The sequence below is a fragment of the Corythoichthys intestinalis genome, chromosome 13 (assembly GCF_030265065.1).
Source record: "Corythoichthys intestinalis isolate RoL2023-P3 chromosome 13, ASM3026506v1, whole genome shotgun sequence".
Classification (NCBI taxonomy): Eukaryota; Metazoa; Chordata; class Actinopteri; order Syngnathiformes; family Syngnathidae; genus Corythoichthys; species Corythoichthys intestinalis.
Genome location: NC_080407.1, coordinates 41,900,574 through 41,924,596, shown reverse-complemented (window position 1 = coordinate 41,924,596; position 24,023 = coordinate 41,900,574). Strand labels below are relative to the sequence as shown.

Below are 24,023 nucleotides of genomic sequence, written 5' to 3'. Positions count from 1 at the left end.
AAACTATGTAAACTGTTACACAGAAGGGAAAGTTCCCATGTCTTGGAGGTAGTTTCATGTTTGTGTTAGCAATAGCATTGGAAATCAACTTATACATTGAAATGCAAGATGGATTCCCCCCCCACACCTAGAATACTGTTTTTCCAGAGAATGCCAAGATTTCCTTGATACACTTACCTGTGGTAATATATTACATAACGTATTACCCTTTGATAAAGAAAATATTTAATATTACAGTAATATTTTTTATTAAATAGGTAAAATTGGGTGTCATGATTCAGTGTTCAAACCTAACATTTTAGAGATCGTGATGGTTGGTTGTGCAGCTTTTGGATGCACCAATCGGTCTGAAAAGGGCTACCGAATGTATGGTTTCCCGAAGGACAAAGACCGGCAGAAACGATGGCTGGCAATGGTCAGCCGTAAAAATCTGAAATTGAAGGGGGCCAGCAACAACTATAAACTCTGTCATGTAAGTCACGGTATTATGACTTTTAAATTTTTTTTAAAAATTTTAAGTAGAATGGAAACTGATCTTGCGAACCAAACATCAGGAACACTTTGAGGAGGACCAGTTTACGCCAACGAAAGTAGGGCACACATTAAAATTGAGGCCAGATGCTGTCCCAACCATTTTCATTCATCGTTCGAAGCCAAAGAGGAGGAAACTTCCCTTTAGGAGTGTGCCTCCAACCAAAATTCAAATAGACCATACATATTGCACCAGGTTAAACTTGGGTATGATACAGACCAGCTGTCAACAACATTTCCCATGCCAAGTAATTCAAGGATAAACTACACTCCTAATAAGATAATTACATTTTTCATATTAATACATTCAGCTTCAAATACAAGAGGTCAGGAATTGTCCTGGGATTTACACACAAAATTTCGATCTACTTCATTGTTAGTTACTTCATAATTTAGCTTTATTTATGCATTTAATTTTCACCTATAACTAAACATTTCTGGTGGATACAACAGCAAAGCAGAACCAACTCCATGATATCACCAGACTGTTGACACATGGCAATGCCATAGCAGTTTCTGATTGTGGCAGATGATTTGATTCATGTAACAGTAATGTCCGTTATTTTTTCTTTTCCCTTTAGGAGTGTAGTGTACCCTTACTTTGGAGATGACAATAGGTGCAAATGTAAAAACACTGACTGCATATAAAATTAAGAATGCCTTGTTATTGTTACAGACATTCAGGGAGAAATTGAGGTGGGAAGGTTGGGCGAAAGTGAGCACAATGACAATGACGTATCCAGGCCAGGTGATCCAGGGGTGGATGAGCCGGGTGCCGACCAATCAGGAACCAGCGGTGGCGCCACAACACTAGGCCCAGATGCACCAGGGACCACGCTGTCAGGCAAAATGGCAACTGTGGAAGAATTAATGAAGGAACTTACAAGGGAGAAAATGAGAAGGAGAGCAGAGAGAGCTCTTAAAAAAACAAAAAAAAATTTTTCAAATGAAGAATATGGATGACGCTTCAGAACCCTTAGCAGACTTCCTCGACATCAGAACCTGTAGCTACAGTGCTTCTGATGTTGTGAGTATTGAGCAGCTGACAGAAGTATCACCACCTGAATTCACAAAGACAGAGTCATGTGTCCTTTACCATCTGGCAGGATGCATAGTGAAGAGGGTCATCAGCTTCTCACTCTGCAACCAATGCCAGTGTGCATTGGTTGAAGCACCTATCAATACCAACACAGAGAGTCAGAGTGCCGTCCTGCTGCAGATGAAAGAGTTTAAAACGGGTGCATTATACCGGCCATCGGATTAGGTCTTCACTCTCTTAAAGGATGTCGAGCATCTGTTCCGTTTGGTTACGAATGATTCCATCATGGAATCCTCCAATGTTGTGGAGCAGCTGGAAAGAAAGGCTATGAGTTTGCACAGCAACCTTCCCTCATGCCATGAGCTGAAAAAAAAATTGTGACAACTTACATTAGGCTGCGATTGAGAATTCAATCCATGTGCATCAAAGCTGAAAGGGAGGAAATATCAACGATTTCAATATTAAGAAAACAGGTTGCCATGCATTAACTAAAATCGCGCTAACAAGCACATAAAAGCCGGTTGTCTTCCAATACGCACAGATAAGTGTATGTCACAAAGGGCCTCTGAAAGAGATTTTAAAGAGATAATTACTTAATCAATATATCACAGGCGATACATTCCCAGTTAGTATAGCCATCTTTAAAAATAAGAATCACTCGTCAACCAAGACAAAATATATAATTACGCCATGCACATACAAATAAAGCTCAACATATACATCATAAAGCACCTCTAATAAAATACAGACGGTTGAAAATTCAAAAGAAGTCGGTTTTTAATCAACTTTCCTCCGAATATACGTTCCCAGTTAGCGTAGCCAGCTTTAAAAGTAAGAGAGAATCCCTCGTCAACCAAGACAAAATATATATATAATTACGCCATGCACATACAAATAAAGCTCAACATATACATCATAAAGCACCTCTGGTAAAATACAGACAGTTGAAAATTCAAATGAGGTCGGTTTTTAATCAACTTACCTCCGAATATACTTGACAGCCTGCCGTTCAAATGAATGGTGTCCGCCATGACAAATGCGATGTTTGTAACTATCCAAGGCTCCATAACACGGAAGTACCCGGAAGTAAAATCGTATAATGGATCCCTATGGGAGTGTCGTGACTCAATATATGGCACTGGGTAGGGTCTATTGTACATTTGGTTTTTTTCCCCATCAGGCACGAGCGTGAGGACCTTGCAGGTTTGATCAGGTTGATGGCGCTATACTTTCTTATTAGAGTGCTGGTGCTGGCGGGGTCCTCAGGAAATGACGTCATCAGGTAGCGGCCGTCAGCGAGGTGCATCCCTCGTTATGGCAGTAACTCAAAAACTACGCGGTCAATTATTATGAGAGGAGTCTGGCTGCAGCCCGCCTCTCTCAGTACCCTGCGCCGCTCCTCTCAGTACCCATCCCGCAGACAGGAAATGACGCAATACCGCCGCTCTCAGTCCCCTCAGACCGGAAATGTCGTCAACCCTTGCGACGAAAATAAGTTACGTTATTTCACCTCGCGAAGAAAACACGGTAAGTGGCCGCACTGAAAAAAAGTTTTTAAAAGCGTATGCATGTTTAAAAATGTTAGTTAAACAACACTTGCGGTGAAAATATGAAGTGTTTATTCTGAGTTGAAAAGACCGTACTTATATCTAGTATTCTTAATGTAATTTAAATAATGTATTCCTTTACTAACTGCATGTGACTTTGCTCTACTTATATTGTTTAATACGTACTGATGAATTCAGCAGCGAATTGGCTAATGCTGCTAATGCTTTTTACATTTTTTTTTCACAATGAACAGTCTTCTTTGTGTAGTTTTCATTATATTGCACTCTTATTTTTCATTATGTACATGCCTGCAATTCGCAGCTCGCTGTTTTTGTTGTTGTATGGTGTTGTTGTTTTGCCTTCATTTGTTTTTTCTGGTCCTTTGTCGTTTGAATGTTGTCACATGATCCAAATAGGACAAGGTTGTAATTGTTTTTTCTTGATATTGTTACTCTGCTTAGCTATATATTTTTTCATTATTTTGTTTTTTTTTTACTAGCTCCAAGATCACCACCCCATTGGGAAGAAACTAAATCACGACCCCCAAATGGTATTCTTCCCATGCAGATACAGGGATGTCACACAGATCCAAATGGAAGTAAGTAGCATAAGTAGTAATGTACTTTAGATTTTGGACTGTGCTTAACACTTTTTTTTTGATAGACATCGAACACAGTAAAACCCACGTGGCAGACAGGACCAATGGTGACAATATAAGACCATGCCGAGCTTCATGGACGGTTCAAACTCATCCTGCCCAGGAACGGCTGGTATGTTTTTATGTCTGAGACAAATGTTGTGCTCAGTGGAAATCTGGATAGGCTTATTATTCCTTATATTAGTTAACAATTGGACATAATTGATTATTTACTCTTTGTTTATTTAACCAATCAACATTCTCATTAGCTTATGCAAATCTTGAATATAAAGAGGCCAGAAATGGTGTTGATTGTCTAAAAAAAGAAAGTTTGATTGACACGTGCTGACTTTTGGAACGTTGGCCTGAACAATGAAATGGAATCAACTGTGAATTTTGAGGATTTAGTTTCTCTAAAGAACATAATGTCACTTGTACAATTAAGTAAAATGTAACTTTTTGTGTTTGTTTTTTGCAGATATGAAATGCATATTTATAACTTGTCTAACAAGTAGCTCATTCAAAGGTATAAAAAAGTATTTTTTGGCGTGTGTAGGGTATTTTAACTATGTAGCCTACACCTACAGAATGCTTGTATGGGCTCATGTAGGTGTCTGCGTACGTTTGTATTTATATAACATATGTCCGTGTGTATAGATTATGTTTTTTTCAGGGAAGGACCATATTTGTGGCTGACCCCTATGTTGTTGCAACATGGTGAAAGCCTACAGGATGTGACCCACACATGCATTTGCCTGTAAGGCTGATTAGTAACAACTACAACTTGGAGCATTGGTTCATTTTCAAAGAACAGTCAAATCATAACAAATTAAATGATCCAAATTCCAATTATTTGTGGGAAGAAAAACAGATCCAATCATGAGATCAGGGAACTATTGTTATCTCTAATGAAATTCAGTATCCATTCATATTGGCATGGCGTTTCCATGATGATCCAGAATAGCCTTGTTTGGTTTTGAAGGTATGTTCCAGTCGATCCTTTTATGTTGCCCCTTCAATTAAAGCAGAATTGCACTCCAGATGATTCATCCAATCATTTGAAGCAAATTTCTAAAATGCCACTCTAAAATTGCGAATGTTTTGTTTCAAGGGCGTTGGCCCGGTCTCAACATTGGTAGGGACGAATATAATGCAAGTAAGGTTGCTCAAAAGTTGGTGGGGACAACTTTAGCATCCTGAAAAGTTGGTCGTGTTATGTCCCTACCGTCCCTATGCAAACCTACGCCCTTGTTTTGTTTGCATGAATCATTTAAACCTGACTGGTTGGTGTTCTTATGCATGGAAACACGTTTGTAATTGTTTAACTACTGTATTTAATATGAACCTATATTTTCAATTGCAGAAAACGTTGACAGTCAATCAACAGGGGGACATGGAAAGAGAGGATTGGAAGTGAAATAGAGGTATTTGTAAAAGTGTGTATATTCATTGATTCAAAACTTTAAGGAAGTGACTCGGTTAAATTCTTACGTTAGGGTTTTCCGGGACAGCCATAGGGGAAGGACTGTGGCATCTTCATGTTGATGGTAGGTGAGTTTAACTGTCCAATTTTGTCCTCTGTGATATTTGTATTCATTTATCCATTTGTAGTATGCTCTTTGCACTGTTCTGGATGCTCTCTTTGAGTTTAACCATTGTAAAATGAAGTTCACCGAATCATTCAAATTGGGCTACAAAATATCCTTGTCGTTATTCTTTATTTACACTTGTTTTTAATTTTTGTTAGACTGATATGCCAACTCTGAGGAAGTGGTGGTGTATATTGCTAGCGGACAATTTCAAACTTGGGTGCATGGTAAGTCTTTGAAACTGTTGATATGGCATTCATAGGAAAGTAGGTGCACAGCACCTTAATTCTTTGTTGGAAAATGTGGAATACTTATTTTTGTATTTTTTCAACTTATGTGAGCCACAGGAAAGAGTTTGCCCATTGGACAGATGAGGCAAAAGCATTACTGCAGGGTGAAGTGCCACCAGTCTATCGGTTACAGAAGTGAAATTCGAATATAATTGCTGAGGTCAGCTTTTAAAGACTTTTTAGTGTCCATTACTCTGACGCACTTTTGAACATGCCCCCCTTTATTCACTGATTTATTTTTAGGAAGAGGTGCAACCACAGCTCCTTCAAGTTAGTGGTGGCCCACTCCAAAAAGATATGGCGGGAAAAAATGGTAAGATTGTTTATATACCTAGTTTAATGCAATGCCTAAAAAGAAAAATCAAGTATAAAATTAACAAAGCATCATTTTTATTTTACTTATGTAATATTCAAATAGCTCTTTTCTTTCTCTTTTCCAATGAACAGTTTTGGTAAAAGGATTGTGCAAGACAGCACAAAAGCCTCGGACAGGGATAGGGGGGGAAAAAAAATCAATGCAGTAGGAGTTCCCAAGCATCCTGCAGATGGAAGAGGATGAGCACGAACTACAATGTCTTGGAGCCATTCAAGTTCTGTTTCAACCATCTGGAAGATGGATTTACCTTTTTTGAGGAGATTGTTGACTAAAGAAAATATCTATTCTCTCGATAATAATAAAAAATAATAAAACTAAAAAAATAAAGTTTACCACATCAGAACTGGTTGTATTGAGTTCATTTTTCTACACTTATAAATTAGTTGTTTTTTTTTTCTTTTATCCCAGATGTTAGTTGTAGGTAGTTTTAATTACCTGTGATGAAGGCGGGAGTGCTTGCCGAAAAATGTCAGGTAATCAAAACAACCTACAACTATTGTCTGGGATAAAAGAAAAAAACAACTAACACATGACAACTTTTGTCATTTCTGTTTGAAATAAAGGTGCCTTTCCTGGAGCAGAAAGTTTAATATAGTTTCTGAATTAGTTAATTAGGATCTTCACCCACATGAATGAATTTAAGTAGCAAAATGAAAGACAAAATTGGTTTGGTTGCAACATTGAGAGAATATTACGTTTTTGATACATTAAATTGTAATGAAGCTATATTAATGTGTCCGTTCATAAAAATGTAAGGATGACAGCAATTTTGTAATAATTCTCAATTGGAGTATATTTTACAATTGACAAACTAAAGTACACACTGTGATAGGTCACAGGCGATCTTTCAGTCACTAATTAAACCTTTATTGCAGTAGTGTGTATTTTAATTTTGATGTACTGTAACCGTGTTTTTCATTTAGGTAAAATCAGCAGGCTTTAACAAACTGACCGCGCTTAAAGAGTTAATCTCCCGATTACACCAAATCAATTTAAGGAGCATGTAAATAAATTATTATTTAAATAATAATGAGTGATGCTGAAACCGAAAATAAAAGACGTGCGAAAAGAAAAGTAAACTAGTATTTACGTTCGAATGGACGCAAACTATTACGATAAAACCGGAAGCTCGGAGCTCGAGCGCTGCTTCATGTTGTCATTTCCGGTCTGAGAGCTGCGATATTGCGTCACTTCCTGTCTGCGGGATGGGTACTGAGACGAGCGGCGCAGGGTACTGAGAGAGGCGGGCTGCAGCCAGACTCTCTTGATTATTATTGTTTTTTTTTTTTAAATATGAGTTTTGAGACAGCGAATGTTGCATTTCATACAATTTAACCGAATAAAACGTTCAAGAACGATATACAATTTGTATTTACTTTCACGCTTGCTTAAGTCGTGAATGGTGTGAACAACTGTACATTTGTCAAAGGAGGCATCTCGGCTCCGAGCTAATGAGGAAAACATGAACACAAACTAAGTGAGAAGCGTTCCAGTTTCACGTTGGACAAAGAAAAGTACGCAAAAAAAAAAAAAAAAAAAAAAAAGCAGGCGGTGTCGTATACGTGCGCGTCATGCGTCATGACGTAGAGGATGTGAGTGGCTTGAGTAGCCGTCCGATTGCTTTGGGAAAAGTGGTGCTACTTTGAAGACAATCCACTTATCCCCACGACGTAATGTAATCGATTGAAAGGTGGCAGGTATTTTCGAACAAGAATCCGTTCACTCTCGCCTATGCTTCGTGTCGTTTGGGTGCACGTTGAAACTTCGAGGCCTGCTTAGCCTAGCCCACGGCTATGCGGACAGGATGTGTGTGGCGCATGCGCAGTAGCGGAGCTACGCTCGGAGCTAGCCACGCAAGCCGCACTCTCGTCTCAACACAGAGTTACCGGTGCAACAAACAGCTTTTTGTGCGGAGTTTACCCACTAAGTTCGCGAGGCAGGAGTTCCAGACCTACTCGACTGGAACAAGATCGAAAGATTTGGTCCGTCCATCTTCAAGTGTTTGTGTGCTCGTTGAAGCTTCGCAGCCTAGTTATCTTAGCATAGCTTAGCTTGCGAACAGAACAACGTGGTTCGACGCTTGAACATCAAGTTGGAGCCTCCTATAGTGTGCAAAATGAGCGCAAGAAGGACGCCAACCACAAAGTTCGAGGCGGAACTTTCTGGCGCAAAAGATAAGCGACAACATCAACTGTCGGCTGCCTGCAAAATGCAAGTAAAAGTTGTTCTTCACAGACTCTCAGGTTGGTTCACCGATTCGGGAAATAATATTCATTTATTGTCCACGTGGTGTTGAATTTGAATTGAACGATGAGCATTCACCAAGGCCTCCCTGTTTAAATGAATTGGGCGTCTATAGTTTTTATTCTTAAAGATCATCCTTTATTGATACCCGTAGGGAAATTTGAACCCTGACGTCGCGAGAGATAACTACCCGTCTTCAAGTTTTGCACAAAGGAAAGACCAAAAAATATTTCAAGGATTTTCTTGTTTCAGAAATCAGGGTTTCCCCTAGGATTTTTTAAAACTGTGGTGGTGGGGTGCATCGGAGTCGGACAGCCTCTCCATGTCGTTTCACGGCAAATGTTTTTCTCTTGAAAATTCCTGAAAATAGAGCAATGCTGTATTTTTGCCCTTGCCTCCTGGCGCAAATTCATTCAAACTTTGCCTTCCGTCCACCGCTCACTTTCATTACAGTATTTTGGATCAGACTTTTCGGCGAGAGTAAGCGGTGGACAGCCGTCTTGGACGGAACAGTAAGTTTGAATGAATTTGCGCCGAGAGGTGGGGCCCAAGAGCGCTGCCGCGCAAACGTCAAATGCGCCTCCAAAGCAGATGGGCAGGTGTACTTATATCTGTGCTATTCGACTGTTTCGGCGGACGGATACGCAATCATGGCTGATGAAACCTTGATAAATGTGCTTTTTTTTCCCGCAAGCTCTGGGACACTCAAAAAATGACTCTTACCTCTCCTTGCTAAGCTAAATAGTACCTCGATGTTTGTTTATGTGGAAATGTAGTTCACGGACAACAACAAAAAACGATTCACCTTCTCACCGAAACTAGTAACTCTTTACATGGGTATTAGAATTACCCCTCTACTCCTTGAAATGGGTCAAGGCAAGGCAAATTTATTTATATAGACCAATTCAACACAAGGCAATTCAAAGTGCTTTACATCATATGAAGATCATAAAAGACAAAGAAGGACTATTATTGTTGTGGTAATGTAGTACTATTAATTTCAATTTATTCATACACACATTTGTATTCACAAAGTGTACATCATCTCATAATGCTGAGCTAGGATCATGTGTGAATCCGGTCTCTTTAAGAAGCTACTCAAAGCTTATAGACCCTACCCACCGACGTCATAAAACCACGTGCTCGCTGTATGGTTCCGCTCACTTGTCCGTCATTTTGTCTCTGTATTAGCATTGGTTTCAATTGATCGAGGAATTTAAAATGCATTTCATGGAAGACCCGGTGCTTTCTGATGCCGTAAACTCATTGGATGTGTTGCATAAAAGGCGTTATGTGGAAAAGCTTCGTTCTATACAGTCGCCAGATCCATATTTGATGCCTAAATCGATGATTTTTGACCGGCTGCCTTCACCGTCTCTGCCTGACCCTGATATTTACAACTATCTTGTACACACAAAATCAGCCTATTCTCACGAAAGTTTGAAAAACTTTAAGAGCTTGGAGGCTTATAAATGCTACGTTGCTGGTTGGGTGAAACACGTCCTCGTACACGAAAATTCGGCAGTAATCTTGTCCTCTGAAGGTGAGTTACGAAATTTTCAATTCAAAATCTTTTGTTCTTGCTAGGGCAGGGCGGTAAACCAAAAATTTACCGTCACCGAAATTCTTAACGATGACCGACGAAATTTTGACCATGTCGGTAAATTCGGTAAATTAATAAAACAAGAAAATATAGTCTTTTCATCCCGCTTTGATTCTGTGTTGTTCGTCTATGTTCATTCCCCTTTAAGAAAGCAGTCAATGGGCTTATGTAGGGAGTCACGTGATCATCAAGAAGCCAATCAAACAAAAGCCCGGTAAGCTAACACTAGCAGCTAACGCTACAAGCAAAACGTGATGGAGTGTGGCTTAAGGGAGGTTCACCAAACTTTCAACAGACATTTAGTAGACTCTTGGTGGCATCCAGACGGGCTTTCACCCGCTTTCCTCCCTTGTTCTCACGATTTCCGGAGATGGTGCTTTCAGTGCTTTCTACTGGTAGCCAGGCTAACGCTAGCTAGCGGCTAACGCTACAAATGAACGTGATGGAGTCGGATAGCGGCTCTAACCTTGTCGAAACGGCTGAACGTAATGAGTGGATTGGGCACGGACTGCATCTCGCAATTACTATGTGGCGTTATTTTGTATCTGTGTGTGATTCCTCTGATAGCTTTTGTGATGGTAAATCATTCAGCATAAAGTACAATCCAACGGCGAAACTTATAATGACTGAGAAATGGCCCCAGCTATTTTTCTCTATGTGCTTATTTCTGTGTCATTATTGCTATCATAAAATCTTAAGCGTTTCATTTGAAGAAGATCAATATAGCTTTAAAGAGCATACGACACCAGAAAAAAAGTCTTAAATGGCATTATTATGTGAATTAGAATCATATTTTGAGACGATTCGACCATATACAACAATTTAGCAAAGCGCAGATGACGAGAAATTAGTCTTTTAATCTGCCGGTTAGCCACGCCTACAATTATAGGGCTTTAGCGTCCCCAACAGGTGGATGACGTCAGCGGTAGACTAGGCTCATCGGTTTTACTATTCAGCCCATTGAGGGGGAATTGTTCAGAACGAGGAAAACGAGACGAAAAGAGCTGCAAAATGTCATTGTTTCAGTCTCTCTACTCCCAATATTTTTACAGGATATTCTTTTTATCCAAGTATTTTCCCCAATAGCTATATAAATGGCTTGAGAAGGACCAGTCAGCCCGTCAAGGGGGAACTATTCACAATGAGCAAAACGCGACGAAGAGAGCGGCAAAATGTCATTGTTTCTGTCTCTTTACTTCAATATTTTTACAGGATATTCTTTTTATCCAAGTATTTTTCCCCAATAGCTATATAAATGGCTTGAGAAGGACCAGTCAGCCCGTCGAGGGGGAACTATTCACAATGAGGAAAACGCGACGAAGAGAGCGGCAAAATGTCATTGTTTCTGTCTCTTTACTTCAATATTTTTACAGGATATTCTTTTTACCCAAGTACTTTCCCCAATTGCTAAATAAATGGCATGGTCATGACAAATAACTTGTGCTAAATGGAATATAAAATAATAAAAATCCATTTATTTAAGACGACATGGCAAAATTACTCCATAATGGTCAAAACAGTCGACTTTACCTTTACTGTCACACCTGCCGAACGATATTTTATGACACCTAAATCGGACATATGTCATTTCCCTTCCCCGGCTTCGGAGAATGTAAACAGACCAGAAGGAGTGACAGCTAGCCGACATGCTAACCCGAACCGAGGGATGTTTCAAAGTCTTCGAAGTGGAAAATCACACATAACTAGCCTGGATTATTTGACATGACGACCCGGTTGTCGAGTTTCTTTGTGGATCGGCAAACCGCCCGGCGGAGAGCAATTTACAGTTCGTTCCCTGGAGGAGGGTGGCTGGAATTGTTGTGTAGCTAACGTGCTAACAGCTAACTGCTAATGAGCGTGAGGATAGCTTTTTACATGCCTATCAATGATCAAACGTAAGTAGTCCTTTATTTAAAGGAATTTTATAGTGTTTACTTTGTAATCACTGTATTCGTATTTGACATAATACAAAACAAGATGTTTACTCACTTCCTTGTAAGTCCAATGGTCCCACAGTAAATATCCACGGTGAATGGGAACCTTTTGAAACTCCAAAAAGGCGCATACGCCTCTCCCGCATACAGAATGATTTTTCTGCAGCCGTTTGGCTGGCGTGATGCAAAAAATAAAAGTATTAATCCGCAAAATCAGCTGAATCCTTCGTCCTCATACACAACAGTACACTGTAGCGTGAAGAGGACGTCTTCTACCGTACACGTCACAGCGCCCTCCTCCTCAATGCGAGACCGAAGCCGGAAGTCACTCATTTTCCTGGCGCGGGATTCAAAAAACTAAATAAATATAGCGATCGCTTCCACACACATCCAAGCGGTCCATATCATTCAGGAGCATAAAATACCGCGTGTATTATGAAATAAACATGCTTTTTCGTGTCACAAGCACTTTAATGTGTGTGTCTCTCTCTGTTTGTTTGGGGGTTCATTTGTGCGTGCATTTATTAAAAAATGCACTGGGGGGACCCTGAAACCATAATGTAAACACTTGTATTTAATAATTATGTCACAGCAGCCATTAACAATAAGTTGTCTTTTTGAAGTGTACTGTTCAAGCTGCAAGTCATTTGTGTTACAATGACATGTTTACACAGGCATATTGATTTTGATAGTGTACATACTTGAATTCTTATTGCTTACAATACATTTTTATAAACTTAATGTTTAGACTGCATGTGCAATTGTTAAATACAGTATATGAAATTGAATGCTGGTAAATAAATCAACAAGAAACAGTTAATCTGTATTTCATGCATTGATTCAGATTTTCAAATTATATAACAGTACGCTTGGGTGAATTTATCGTCATTTATCGTTATCGAGATAAATCTGTTCAATTTATCGTGATACATGTTTAAGGCCATATCGCCCAGCCCTAGTTCTTGCTAACATCCACTGTCAAGTCTAATGTATTTCATGTCATTTGTCAATGGAGCTAGGGCTTTTAATTTTTATATGGTTTAGCGATAGCACTCACTACATATATACGTGTATGTTGTCGGCGATTAGCCTAGCAATGATCTTAATTGTGGTTGTCAGCCCAAAACCCTCTAAATATATATTAAATGCATCTTACCAGATATAAAATGACTACTACATAATCTGTGGTAGTCGTTTGGAGCCCAGTTTTCTCGTCGAATTGCCGCAGTCAATCGCGGCCTCCTCTTCGGGTCTCTCGGAATACGGTAAAAATTCAAGTCTCTCCGTCTCTGTTTTTGCAACCGACCGCCACACACGACTTCACCATTTTGAGTATTAATGTTGACGAGCAGTAAAACGTGCAATAATAGGAAGAATTTACGAAGCGCTAATGCATTTCTATGACGAGTATGCGGACATCATGGCGCGGGGGCGTGGCTGTGACGTCACGTGAGTAGGGTCTATACCCTACCCACCGACGTCACAAAACCACGTGCTCGCTGTATGGTTCCGCCCACTTGTCCGTCATTTTGTCTCTGTATTAACATTGGTTTCAATTGATCGAGGAATTTAAAATGCATTTCATGGAAGACCCGGTGCTTTCTGATGCTGTAAACTCACTGGATGTGTTGCATAAAAGGCGTTATGTGGAAAAGCTTCGTTCTATACAGTCGCCAGATCCATATTTGATGCCTAAATCGATGATTTTTGACCGGCTGCCTTCGCCGTCTCTGCCTAACCCTGATATTTACAACTATCTTGTCCACACAAAATCAGCCTATTCTCACGAAAGTTTGAAAAACTTTAAGAGCTTGGAGGCTTATAAATGCTAAGTTGCTGGTTGGGTGAAACAGGTCCTTGTACACGAAAATTCGGCAGGAATCTTGTACTCGGAAGGTGAGTTACGAAATTTTCAATTCAAAATCTTTTGTTCTTGCTAACGTCCACTGTCAAGTCTAATGTATTTCATGTCATTTGTCAATGGAGTTAGGGCTTTTAATGTTTATATGGTTTAGCGATAGCACTCTCACTACATACATACGTGTATGTTGTCGGCGATTAGCCTAGCAATGATCTTAATTGTGGTTGTCAGCCCATAACCCTCTAAATATATATTAAATGCATCTTACCAGATATAAAATGACTACTACATAATCTGTGGTAATCGTTTGGAGCCCAGTTTTCTCGTCGAATTGCAGCAGCCCATCTCGCTCTCCTCTCTCCGTGTCTCTCGGAATCCGGTAGAACTTCAAGTCTCTCCGTCTATCTTCACTGTTATTGCCACCGACCGCCACACACGCCTTCACCATTTTGATTATTAATGTGCATTCGGGTCGGGTCGGGCCCACATTTTAAGCATTCACGTTCGGGTCAAGTCGGGTCGGGCCGCCATGCCGGACTAATAAATTATTTAAAAAAAAAAAAAAAATTTAAATAAAAAAATAAAAATAAATAAATAAATATATAAAAATTTGGAGAGCAGGCTCTCTGTATTGCGCTTTTGCTTGTGCGTGTGTGCACGAACGCCGTGGCGCCGGCCGCTTTTTGTTCTTGTCCTCCCTCTCTGCACCGAGTGTACACAACTCATCCTCTTGGTACTTTTCCAATTTGGAGCAGAAAGAAGCTAAAAACAAACTGAAGACGAGGGAATGGAAGAGGCAAGAATTTCATTTGATCGTGGAAGATGCAACAAAAAACTGTGTCGGCTTCGTCGAATGTAACAAGTGCGGCACATTGCTCTCGTACAACAGCAAAAAGACTGGCACTTCGACGCTGAGCAGGCATCTTAAAAGCTGTGCGGGCAAAAAAGAAACTGCTCAAACATCTTTATTATCCTTTGTTTCGAGGGCCGCGCCTCTTCGAGTAAAGCAGAAAATAATGGAGAAGTGCGGCAATTTTATTTCTGCACGACGACGACCAAAAAATATAACCAGTGTAAGTATAACCCATAATATCCTGCTGTTCAAATCGCCATTTTTAGTCAGAGCCGGTCTAATTATGTCACAGTAATAAAGAGCAAGACAAGAGGCGGGGGCCGCAAGTTGCCGACTGCAGGCAAGGCCAGCCCGCAGTTTAAAGCTTTTATTTCATTTTTATTTTTTATTTTGGTATTGATGTCGTTACAATAAAGAATGTTATTTCAAAGCATTTGTAGTTTTATTTTATTTTTTTTGCTGCTGTTCCCTCTCCTTGTCAGAGAGGCGCGTCCATGTGAGAACAATATCCCACACACTCAGAAATATGTTTAACAAACTTTCCCAGCGTTATTTCGTTGAGTGAATGCTTTGATAATTCTCAAAAAAATATGTAGATTATTTAAACATTAAGAAAACTTGCGTTTTTTTCTGCCAACTTGAAGAAATGAAAATAAATTGCTGCTGCTGCGTTTTTTCCGCGTCACTCAAAAAAAAAAAAAATCGGGTTTTTCGGGCTCGGGCTTGCAAATCTAGTTAAGTGATCGAGCTCGGGCCGGGTCGGGCCTCAATACCAGCGGGCCGTGTCGGGTCGGGCTGGATTTTTTAGGCCCGAACTAGGCTCTAGCTGACAACCACAATTAAGATCATTGCTAGGCTAATCGCCGACAACATACACGTATGTATGTAGTTAGTGCTATCGCTAAACCACATAAACATTAAAAGCCCTAGCTCCATTGACAAATGACATGAAATACATTAGACTTGACAGTGGATGTTAGCAAGAACAAAAGATTTTGAATTGAAAATTTCGTAACTCACCTTCCGAGCGCAAGATTCCTGCCGAATTTTCGTGTACGAGGACCTGTTTCACCCAACCAGCAACGTAGCATTTATAAGCCTCCAAGCTCTTAAAGTTTTTCAAACTTTCGTGAGAATAGGCTGATTTTGTGTGGGTATCAGATGTCAGGCGAAGCCAGCGGGTCGAAAAACATCGATTTAGGCATCAAATACGGATCTGGCGAATGGATAAACTGAAGCTTTTCCACGTAACGCCTTTTATGCAACGGATCCAATGAGTTTACAGCGTCAGATAACACCGGGGCTTCCATGAATTGCTCTATAACTTGCTCGACTAATTGAAAACAATGAGAATAGGTCTGAAAAAGAGGTACAGTATGGCGGCCGGAAACAGCGACACGCCCATTTTGTGACGTAGGTGAGTAGGGTCTATATAAGGGGATAAGTTTGCAGACACTGCATTCTGCCCTAACGTCATCAGACTTTTAACCAATTTAAATGTCTCCAAATGTTACTGCGTTTTCGGCTCATCTTGAAGGCCTACAAACCGCGTTCGTGTGTCGTCTTTTCCTCCTCCTCCTGTGTGTCTGTGGCTGTGCACTTGCAGCTGTGCGACGGACGGTGCTCAGCGTGGCGTGCACTCCGTGGCGTGGCGTGCAGTACGACCAAGCCCCTGGCCTCTCCCCTTTCTCCCACTCTGCGCACGGCACTCCCTCACCTGAGCCACTGCTACACCTCGCTTCAGACACGTGAGAAAGTGGGAGCGAGCGCGAGAGAGAGAGAGGGAGGGAAAATAAAGAGCCGGCTCTCGAGGGAGGGTGCCGGTGTTGTGCCGGCTCCCTTCGTTCACTTCAAAGAGCCGGGTCTTTGTACCGGCTCGTTCGCGACCGACACATCACTAAATGACAGCCCAGAATGCATCTTGTACACACGCGCACATATACTCTCTCTCTCTCTCTCTCTCTCGCTCACTCAGCCAGTCTAACCTCACGGCCTAGGAGCTGGAAGGACGGTCCATAAGATATATCATTTGTCTTGTGTCTTGCAGGTTTCAGCAAATATCTTGGTCCTGAGTGGCAGGGGTCTGAGTCTCCTGACATTCAAGAGGAAGTTGAGCATCCGCAAATGAAACAGGAAAAGCCAGAACGCCCTCAACAGCAAAAGAGAGAAGTACAACTTGCAATCAAAAAGGAGGAGGTAGAGTTGCCAAACGTTAAAGAGGAGGAAGATATCACCATGTCCACTGGTGAGCCCTTGAATAGCGAGTATGGTCTGAGTGAGCCCAGCAGAGGGACGGAGCCTCCAAGCAGCAGCTCAAAAGATGGACTGGAAGCACACATTTTCATCGCACCATCAGATAGAAATGGCGGCACGTCACACTCACCTTACAAAGATGATGGTCATAAGAAATCTCACTGTGTGGAAACCTTTGCTAATAACTATACTTGTCGTTTGCATATGAAGAGCCACACTGGTGAAAATCGTCTTGTCTGCTCAGATTGTGGTCAAAAATTCAGTTCCAAGAACACTTTAAAAAATCACACAAGAACTCACACTGGTGAAAAACCTTTTCCCTGCTCAGTTTGTGGTCAAAGATTCGGTCGAAAGGGCAGCTTAAACAGACACACAAGAACCCACACTGGTGAAAAACCTTTTCCCTGCTCAGTTTGTGGTCAAGGATTCAGTCTTAAGAGTAACTTAAAAGTACACACAAGAACCCACACTGGCGAAAAACCTTTTTCCTGCTCAGTTTGTGGTCGAGGATTCAGTAATAAGAGTGCCTTAAAAGTACACACAAGAACCCACACTGGCAAAAAACCTTTTTCCTGCTCAGTTTGTGGTCAAGGATTCACTCGAAAAGATAACTTAATCGAACACACGAGAACCCACACTGGCGAAAAACCTTTTTCCTGCTCAGATTGTGGTCAAGAATTCATTTATAAGAGTGCCTTAAAAGTACACACAAGAACCCACACTGGTGAAAAACCTTTTTCCTGCTCAGTTTGTGGGAAAAGATTCACTCAAATTACAGACTTAAAAGTACACACAAGAACCCACACTGGTGAAAAACCTTTTTCCTGCTCAGTTTGTAGAAAAAGATTCACTCAGAAGACCACCTTAGATGCACACACAAGGACCCATACAGGTGAAAAACCTTTCGTCTGCTCAGTTTGTGGTCAAGGATTCAGTCTTAAGAGTAGCTTAAAAGTACACACAAGAACCCACACTGGCGAAAAACCTTTTTCCTGCTCAGTTTGTGGTCAAGGATTCTCTCAAATTCAACAATTAAAAGTACACACAAGAGCCCACACTGGTGAAAAACCTTTTGTCTGCTCAGATTGTGGAAAAAGATTCACTCAGAAGGGCGCCTTAAACACACACACAAGAACCCACACAGGTGAAAAACCTTTTTCCTGCTCAGATTGTGGTCAAAAATTTGCTCGCAAGGATCGGCTTAAGAGACACGTGTGTATTGGTGTGAGAAGCAGTGGCCAATGACTGTTTTGTTTGTCATACATACTACCTTCATTAGATTGTGCACGCAGGTCAATTGTAGTTTGTTGAGTTTCCTCAAATCCTGTTGAGGATGGGCAGTATTGGTGCCTTACATGTGATTTGTCCAAACCTTGTATGACGTGGATCCACACGGTTGCCAAAAATACTGGCTCACCTGATTTAACTCTCAAGTTGAGTGGCATTATTTATACAATACTCTCTCGCTTTCAAACTACACTTTTCACAGCTAATATTTGAAACGGTAGACCCCAAATTACAAAATGTCTAAATCATTCATCAATAGTATAATAAAGATGCAAAATTATGATTGGTTCACAATTATTAGTTTTTTTGGGGATGGTGATTATAATTTAAAAAGTCACTATTTCTACTCTTGCCTGACAGTTGCTGTTACAACAGAATATTGCGGACAAATAAAGGGTGGGGGGAAAATGACAAGATTTTACTCTTACTACAAGGAAAAAAAGTATTATTACATAGGAGTAATGTAACTGAATAAGGGGCTGCATACTTTATGTACATGCACCTTAGCTGGGAGCTCAGACAAAGTATTCGTACAAATCCTTCGATGGATTAAAATTTCATGTAGATGAGCTAAAAGGTAACGGATTTCCTTACCTTTTAAGGAAATCCGTTACTCCGTATTTATTCCGTATTGTTTTTGAATGAATGAATGCTTTATTTTGGACATTTGAAAATAAAATTTAAAAAAAGACAAAACCAATGATAATACTTGAGATAACAAAAACAATGTTTAAGACGATATTAAAAATGATATCAGAATGTATTCATTGTGTCCAAAAAGGAGTAGGATGAAGCATTTGCTTATTAAAACCTTCACCCCCTTTTCTATTCCTTAATTATATCAGTCCGCCCTATTTAACGAGTCTTCATATCAACAAAGAAATAAAGTAAATAACCATATACATAAGATGCAAGAGAAAAATAAGGACCAGACAATACAGAAACGTGAAAACCCCCTATTATTAAAACCCTTCTTCTTCCCTATACCCTGTGCATGTGCCACTTCCTAAACTGCTTGGACATTGCTTGACTAATTCCACAGCCTCACTTCACAAACAGAAACACAAAACTTTTTAATGTAGTCCGTACCCTCTGAGGCTGTCAGTGAAGCTCCCCTCTCAAACTGTATTGACCTTCTCTGTTAAAAGACAATTTCTGGAAATTGGCAGGAAATGACCTGTGTATAGCCATATACATGAGCTGAGCTGTTTGAAAATGAACCAAATCCGTGACTTTTAATATTCTGAATTTTAAAAATAACATATTAGTATGATCCCTATAACCAGCATTATGTACTATTCTTATGGCTCATTTTTGCAAAATGGATAGTGATTTTATTCTACATTTATAAGTGCTACCCCAGACCTCTGCACAGTCGTGTAAATATGGCAGGATTAAAGAATGTGGAGCAATTTATTGTCAAGACTGTGTTTAGCTTTATTCAGGACTGATATGCTTCTTGATACTTTGTATATGTTTTATATGAGCTTCCCAGTTAAACTTGTCATCAATAACTACCCCAAGAAACTTGTTCTCATATAGACCCTTTCAGTTTCACCCCATCTATCTGTATTCGTATTTGACTATATTTATTGTATCTGCTAAAATACATGAATTTGTTTTACTTAAATTTAATGATAATTTGTTTGTGTCAAACCATGTCTTTAAACAGTTTTGGACCTAACACTAAACCCTGGGGGACGCCACAAGGAATGTCAAAGCATGATGATGAATAGTCACCCTCTTCACCCACTGTAATGCCACCCTCCTGATCCCATACTTTTCAAGCTTATTGATTAAAATGTCATGATTAATAGTGTCAAATGCTTTCTTAAGATCTAGGAATATTCCAACTGATTGTAATTTGTGATCAATAGCGTTACTGATCTCCTCAACCGATTCAATTAAAACTAGTGATATTGAACTGTTTGCCCTAAATCCATCCTGACTGTCGAAGCAGTAAATTATATTTACTTATGAATTTACCTAATCTGTTGTTGAATCATTTTTCAAGAATTTTGGAAAATTGTGGAAGGAGGCACCACTTCACCTTTCAATGAGGTTTACATTCCACTCCTCAGATAAACTTGCACCTGGATTTTTATTTAAAAAATTTTTTTGCCAGATTTGGTCCAACAAAGAATACAAAGAAATCATTAAAGCTGCTGAAGATGTCGTCCATATTATTATTCTTCACATCATTTTCCCCAAAGTATTGAGGATAGCTCTGTTGCCTAGCACCATTTTTAATAATTCCATTCAATATGTCCCATATTCCTTTAATATTGTTTTGGTTGTTATACAATATTTTACTATAGTATTCTTTCCTACATACCCTTATGATATTGGTCAGTTTATTTTTATATTTTTTTTCTGCCTCTGTAGTTCTTTGTTTTATGAATTCTCTATACAGTGTATTTTTCTTCTTACAAGCATTTTGTAATCCCTTCGTGAACCATGTTCGATCTTTGTACTTTTGTTTTCTGCTGTACCGTTGTATTGGACAGTTATTATCATATAATGATGTGAATATATTCTTAAAAACTTTTCATATACACAGTCAATGTCAATTCCATTACGTACATTTTCGCAATTTTGTGTCAGTAAATCCTTTTAAAATGAGTTCAGAGTTTCTTCTGTCGTTACTCGCCTGTACTTGACATTCTGCTCTGACAAATTTCTTAACTGGGTGCCGTTATAAACTGTAAAAATTGGTAGGTGATCACTAATATATTATTTTTTCATTAGTCGTGCTTTTCCAGCGATTTCACCGCTTTGCTTTGTCAGATTCTCATTCCTGAATACGTTGGTGGTTCCCCTCAGCTTCCTTACTTGTTTTAACAGTGACAAACCTGATGATAACATCGTTTGTCGCTGGCAGGCCTCGATGTTATTCCGATCCACCTCAATCCTTTTGGACTGGAAAAAATCCCGTTGCTCAACAGAGCCGACATCCTGCTCGCTGGGCTCCCCAACGTTAACGGTCACCGCCCGGGCGTATGACCACGGCTTGATCCGGAGCCCAGTTACGATCACATCGTTGATCCTTGTGTGCTGCTCCAATTCTGTCACTTGGCACTCCCAACTGCACCAGACGCCGGTCCTTCTCGGCATTCTGGATTCAGAGAGCCTTCACTCCTTCCACCAGGTTCAGGATGGATTTCTGCTGCAACTTCAATCAGAGAAATCTCCTCTGATAGGAAGTCAAGAGATTTCTTGATATCGCCGCCCTCTTTGGAAGTTAATGCCTTCTTTTGGCCCATTTTGCTAGGTGACGCTAATTAGCTTCCACGTAGCCGCCGGCTAACTTTTAGTTCCAAGCAACAACACCAAATCCGAGCAGAGAGGGCGAAAACGTGACATCTAACTCCTGCAATTCCTTCCAGAGTTTTCAAAAGTCACAAGAAATTTTCGATTCCAATTGCAAAGGTCTGCATTCACAAAACTGTCTAACAACTGTCAAGCGACGGTCAAACGACAAGCGGTTGGCGCCATCTATCCCAGTGCCATCTGATCGACATTAGCCTCGGATGCTGATTAAATATTTCGGAACGTGACGGTCTAGAGCACCACAACAGTATTGTTAATTTTGTTAGCGGAACCTTGTCCTCAGGAACCTTTGTCTTTCCAAAATACGGTACATCAAAATACTCATCTGAAATTACAACGAGTGATGTCAGCACCAAACAAATGCTATGCTAGGACGTAACGATTCCGGTCAAAGACACGCCATCAAGAACTTAAACCCAAACCATCTTAGAACCCGGTTCGTTACATTATTATAGGAATTATTAGTATTTTTATTATTCAGATTTTGATTTATATATTTTTTGTTTTGCTATGTGTAATAATGTAATAACATTGTATTCATGGAAATATAATGTATTCTTATGGGAAAGTCCTGCTCGACATACGACCATTTCGACTTACAAACAAGGTCCTAGAATGAATTAACTTCGTATGTAGCGGTACGACTGTACTTAGTATTTTTGTTTTTCTTGAGTCTTTTATTGCGTTTTCATTGCCTCAAAATGCTTTTTGCTTGTGTTTACCTCTCATACTTTTAAGCATTGTTTTCTTGTAAGCAGTGTTGATCTATTGACCACATTAGTCACGTAGTGTATTTAAACCACCCTCATTGATATTTATGTATTTACTTAAAGTTCATGTGACACGAAAAAGCATGTTTATTTCATAATACACGCGGTATTTTATGCCCCTGAATGATATGGACCGCTTGGATGTGTGTGGAAGCGATCACTATATTTAGTTTTTTTAATCCCGCGCCATGAAAATGAGTGACTTCCGGCTTCGGTCTTGCATTGAGGAGGAGGGCGCTGTGACGTGTACGGTAGAAGACGTCCTCTTCACGCTACAGTGTACTGTTGTGTATGAGGACGAAGGATTCAGCTGATTTTGTGGATTAATACATTTATTTTTCGCATCACGCCAGCCAAACGGCTGCAGAAAAATCATTCTGTATGAGGGAGAGGCGTGTGCGCCTTTTTGGAGTTCCAAAAGGTTCCCATTCACCGTGGGTATTGGCCAAAACAAGCCCTACTACTGTGGGACCATGGGACTTACGAGGAAGTGAGTAAACATCTTGTTTTGTATTATGTCAAATATGAATACAACGATTACAAAGTAAACACTACAAACTTCCTTTAAATAAAGGACTACTTACGTTTGATCATTGATAGGCATGTAAAAAGCTCTCCTCATACTCATTAGCAGCATGTTAGCTGCACAACAACGGCAGCCACCCTCCTCCGGGGAATGAACTGTAAATTGCTTTCTGCCGGGCGGTTTGCCGATCCGCGAAGACAATCGACAACCGGGTCGTCATGTCAAATAATCCAGGCTAGTTATGTGTGATTTTCCGCTTCAAAGACTTTGAAACATCACTCGGTTCGGGTTAGCATGTCGGCTAGCTGTCACGCCTTCTGGTTTGTTTACATTCTCCGAAGCCGGGGAAGGGAAATGACATATGTCCGATTTAGGTGTCATAAAATATCGTTCGGGAGGTGCGACAGTAAAGGTGAAGTCGACAGTTTTGACCATTGTGGAGTAATTGTGCCATGTGGTCCTGAAAAAATGCATTTTTATTATTTCATATTCCATTCACCACAAGACTGTTATTTGTCATGACCATGCCATTTATTTAGCAATTGGGGAAAATACTTGGATAAAAAGAATATCCTGTAAAAATATTGAAGTAAAGAGACAGAAACAATGACATTTTGCCGCTCTCTTTGTCGCGTTTTACTCGTTGTGAATAGTTCCCCCTCGACGGGCTGACTGGTCCTTCTCAAGCCATTTATATAGCTATTGGGGAAAAATACTAGGATAAAAAGAATATCCTGTAAAAATATTGGAGTAGAGAGACTGAAACAATTACATTTTGCGGCTCTCTTCGTCGCGTTTTCCTCGTTCTGAATAATTCCCCCTCAATGGGCTGAATAGTAAAACCGATGAGCCCAGTCTACCGCTGACGTCATCCACCTGTTGGGGACGCTAAAGCCCTATAATGGTAGGCGTGGCTAACCGGAAGATTAAAAGACTAATTTCTCGTCATCTGCGCTTTGCTAAATTGTTGTATATAGTCGAATCGTCTCAAAATATGATTCTAATTCATATAGTAATGCCATTTAAGACTTTTTTTCTCGTGTCGTATGCTCTTTAAAGGGGAACTGAAGACCTTTCCGGATTTTGGTGTAATTTTATGAATATAAACTTGGGACAAGTTCGTCAAAACAACCATGACATTATCAACACGTAATTGTAAGGATAATTTGCGTTTTTTTAGTTTTTTTGCACTCCGTTAATGGTCCCTTCGCAAACCCGGAAGTGTGACGTAGGCAACAGAAGACTACTCACAGCTAACATAGCAGCAACAACGATGTCAGTGATATTTCCACCAAAGGTAACCATTCAGGATCGCTCTTTCGTGACGCTACCGATGGCAAAGGCTCCCAGGA

At 40.1% G+C, this 24,023-nt stretch overlaps 1 protein-coding gene and 2 long non-coding RNA genes across 12 annotated transcripts; 2 read left to right on the top strand and 1 right to left on the bottom strand.

Annotated features, from left to right (window-relative positions):
* Nucleotides 1-164: 164 nt before the first annotated feature.
* Nucleotides 165-2,848, bottom strand: LOC130928976 (uncharacterized). Of its 4 annotated transcripts, XR_009066773.1 has the most exons (6): nt 2,553-2,845; nt 2,110-2,135; nt 1,960-1,999; nt 1,781-1,882; nt 1,628-1,706; nt 182-1,387 (listed from the first exon to the last, which is right to left on the bottom strand). It is a non-coding gene; the product is annotated as an uncharacterized LOC130928976 (long non-coding RNA). The 4 variants fall into 4 exon arrangements; XR_009066770.1 differs by having other exon boundaries at nt 165-1,387; nt 1,960-2,135; nt 2,553-2,848; XR_009066772.1 differs by lacking the exon at nt 2,110-2,135 and having other exon boundaries at nt 185-1,387; nt 2,553-2,840.
* A 188-nt stretch (nt 2,849-3,036) lies between these two features.
* Nucleotides 3,037-6,353, top strand: LOC130928975 (uncharacterized). Of its 4 annotated transcripts, none has more exons than XR_009066767.1 (9): nt 3,037-3,097; nt 3,618-3,716; nt 3,782-3,888; nt 5,119-5,179; nt 5,252-5,302; nt 5,503-5,571; nt 5,692-5,794; nt 5,878-5,947; nt 6,082-6,353. It is a non-coding gene; the product is annotated as an uncharacterized LOC130928975 (long non-coding RNA). The 4 variants fall into 4 exon arrangements; XR_009066766.1 differs by having other exon boundaries at nt 5,686-5,794; XR_009066769.1 differs by having other exon boundaries at nt 5,252-5,306.
* A 994-nt stretch (nt 6,354-7,347) lies between these two features.
* Nucleotides 7,348-22,194, top strand: LOC130928952 (gastrula zinc finger protein XlCGF26.1-like). 4 transcript variants are annotated; one of them, XM_057855801.1, is made up of 3 exons: nt 7,348-8,253; nt 16,553-16,870; nt 19,718-22,194. In XM_057855801.1, the coding sequence occupies exons 1-3, from the start codon at nt 8,127-8,129 to the stop codon at nt 19,801-19,803; spliced, it is 531 nt and encodes a 176-aa protein (XP_057711784.1). In that variant the 5' UTR covers nt 7,348-8,126; the 3' UTR covers nt 19,804-22,194. The 4 variants fall into 4 exon arrangements, with proteins under 4 accessions (XP_057711784.1, XP_057711780.1, XP_057711783.1 ...); XM_057855799.1 differs by adding an exon at nt 16,112-16,253 and having other exon boundaries at nt 8,134-8,253; nt 16,553-22,191; XM_057855797.1 differs by having other exon boundaries at nt 7,372-8,253; nt 16,553-22,191.
* Nucleotides 22,195-24,023: the final 1,829 nt, after the last annotated feature.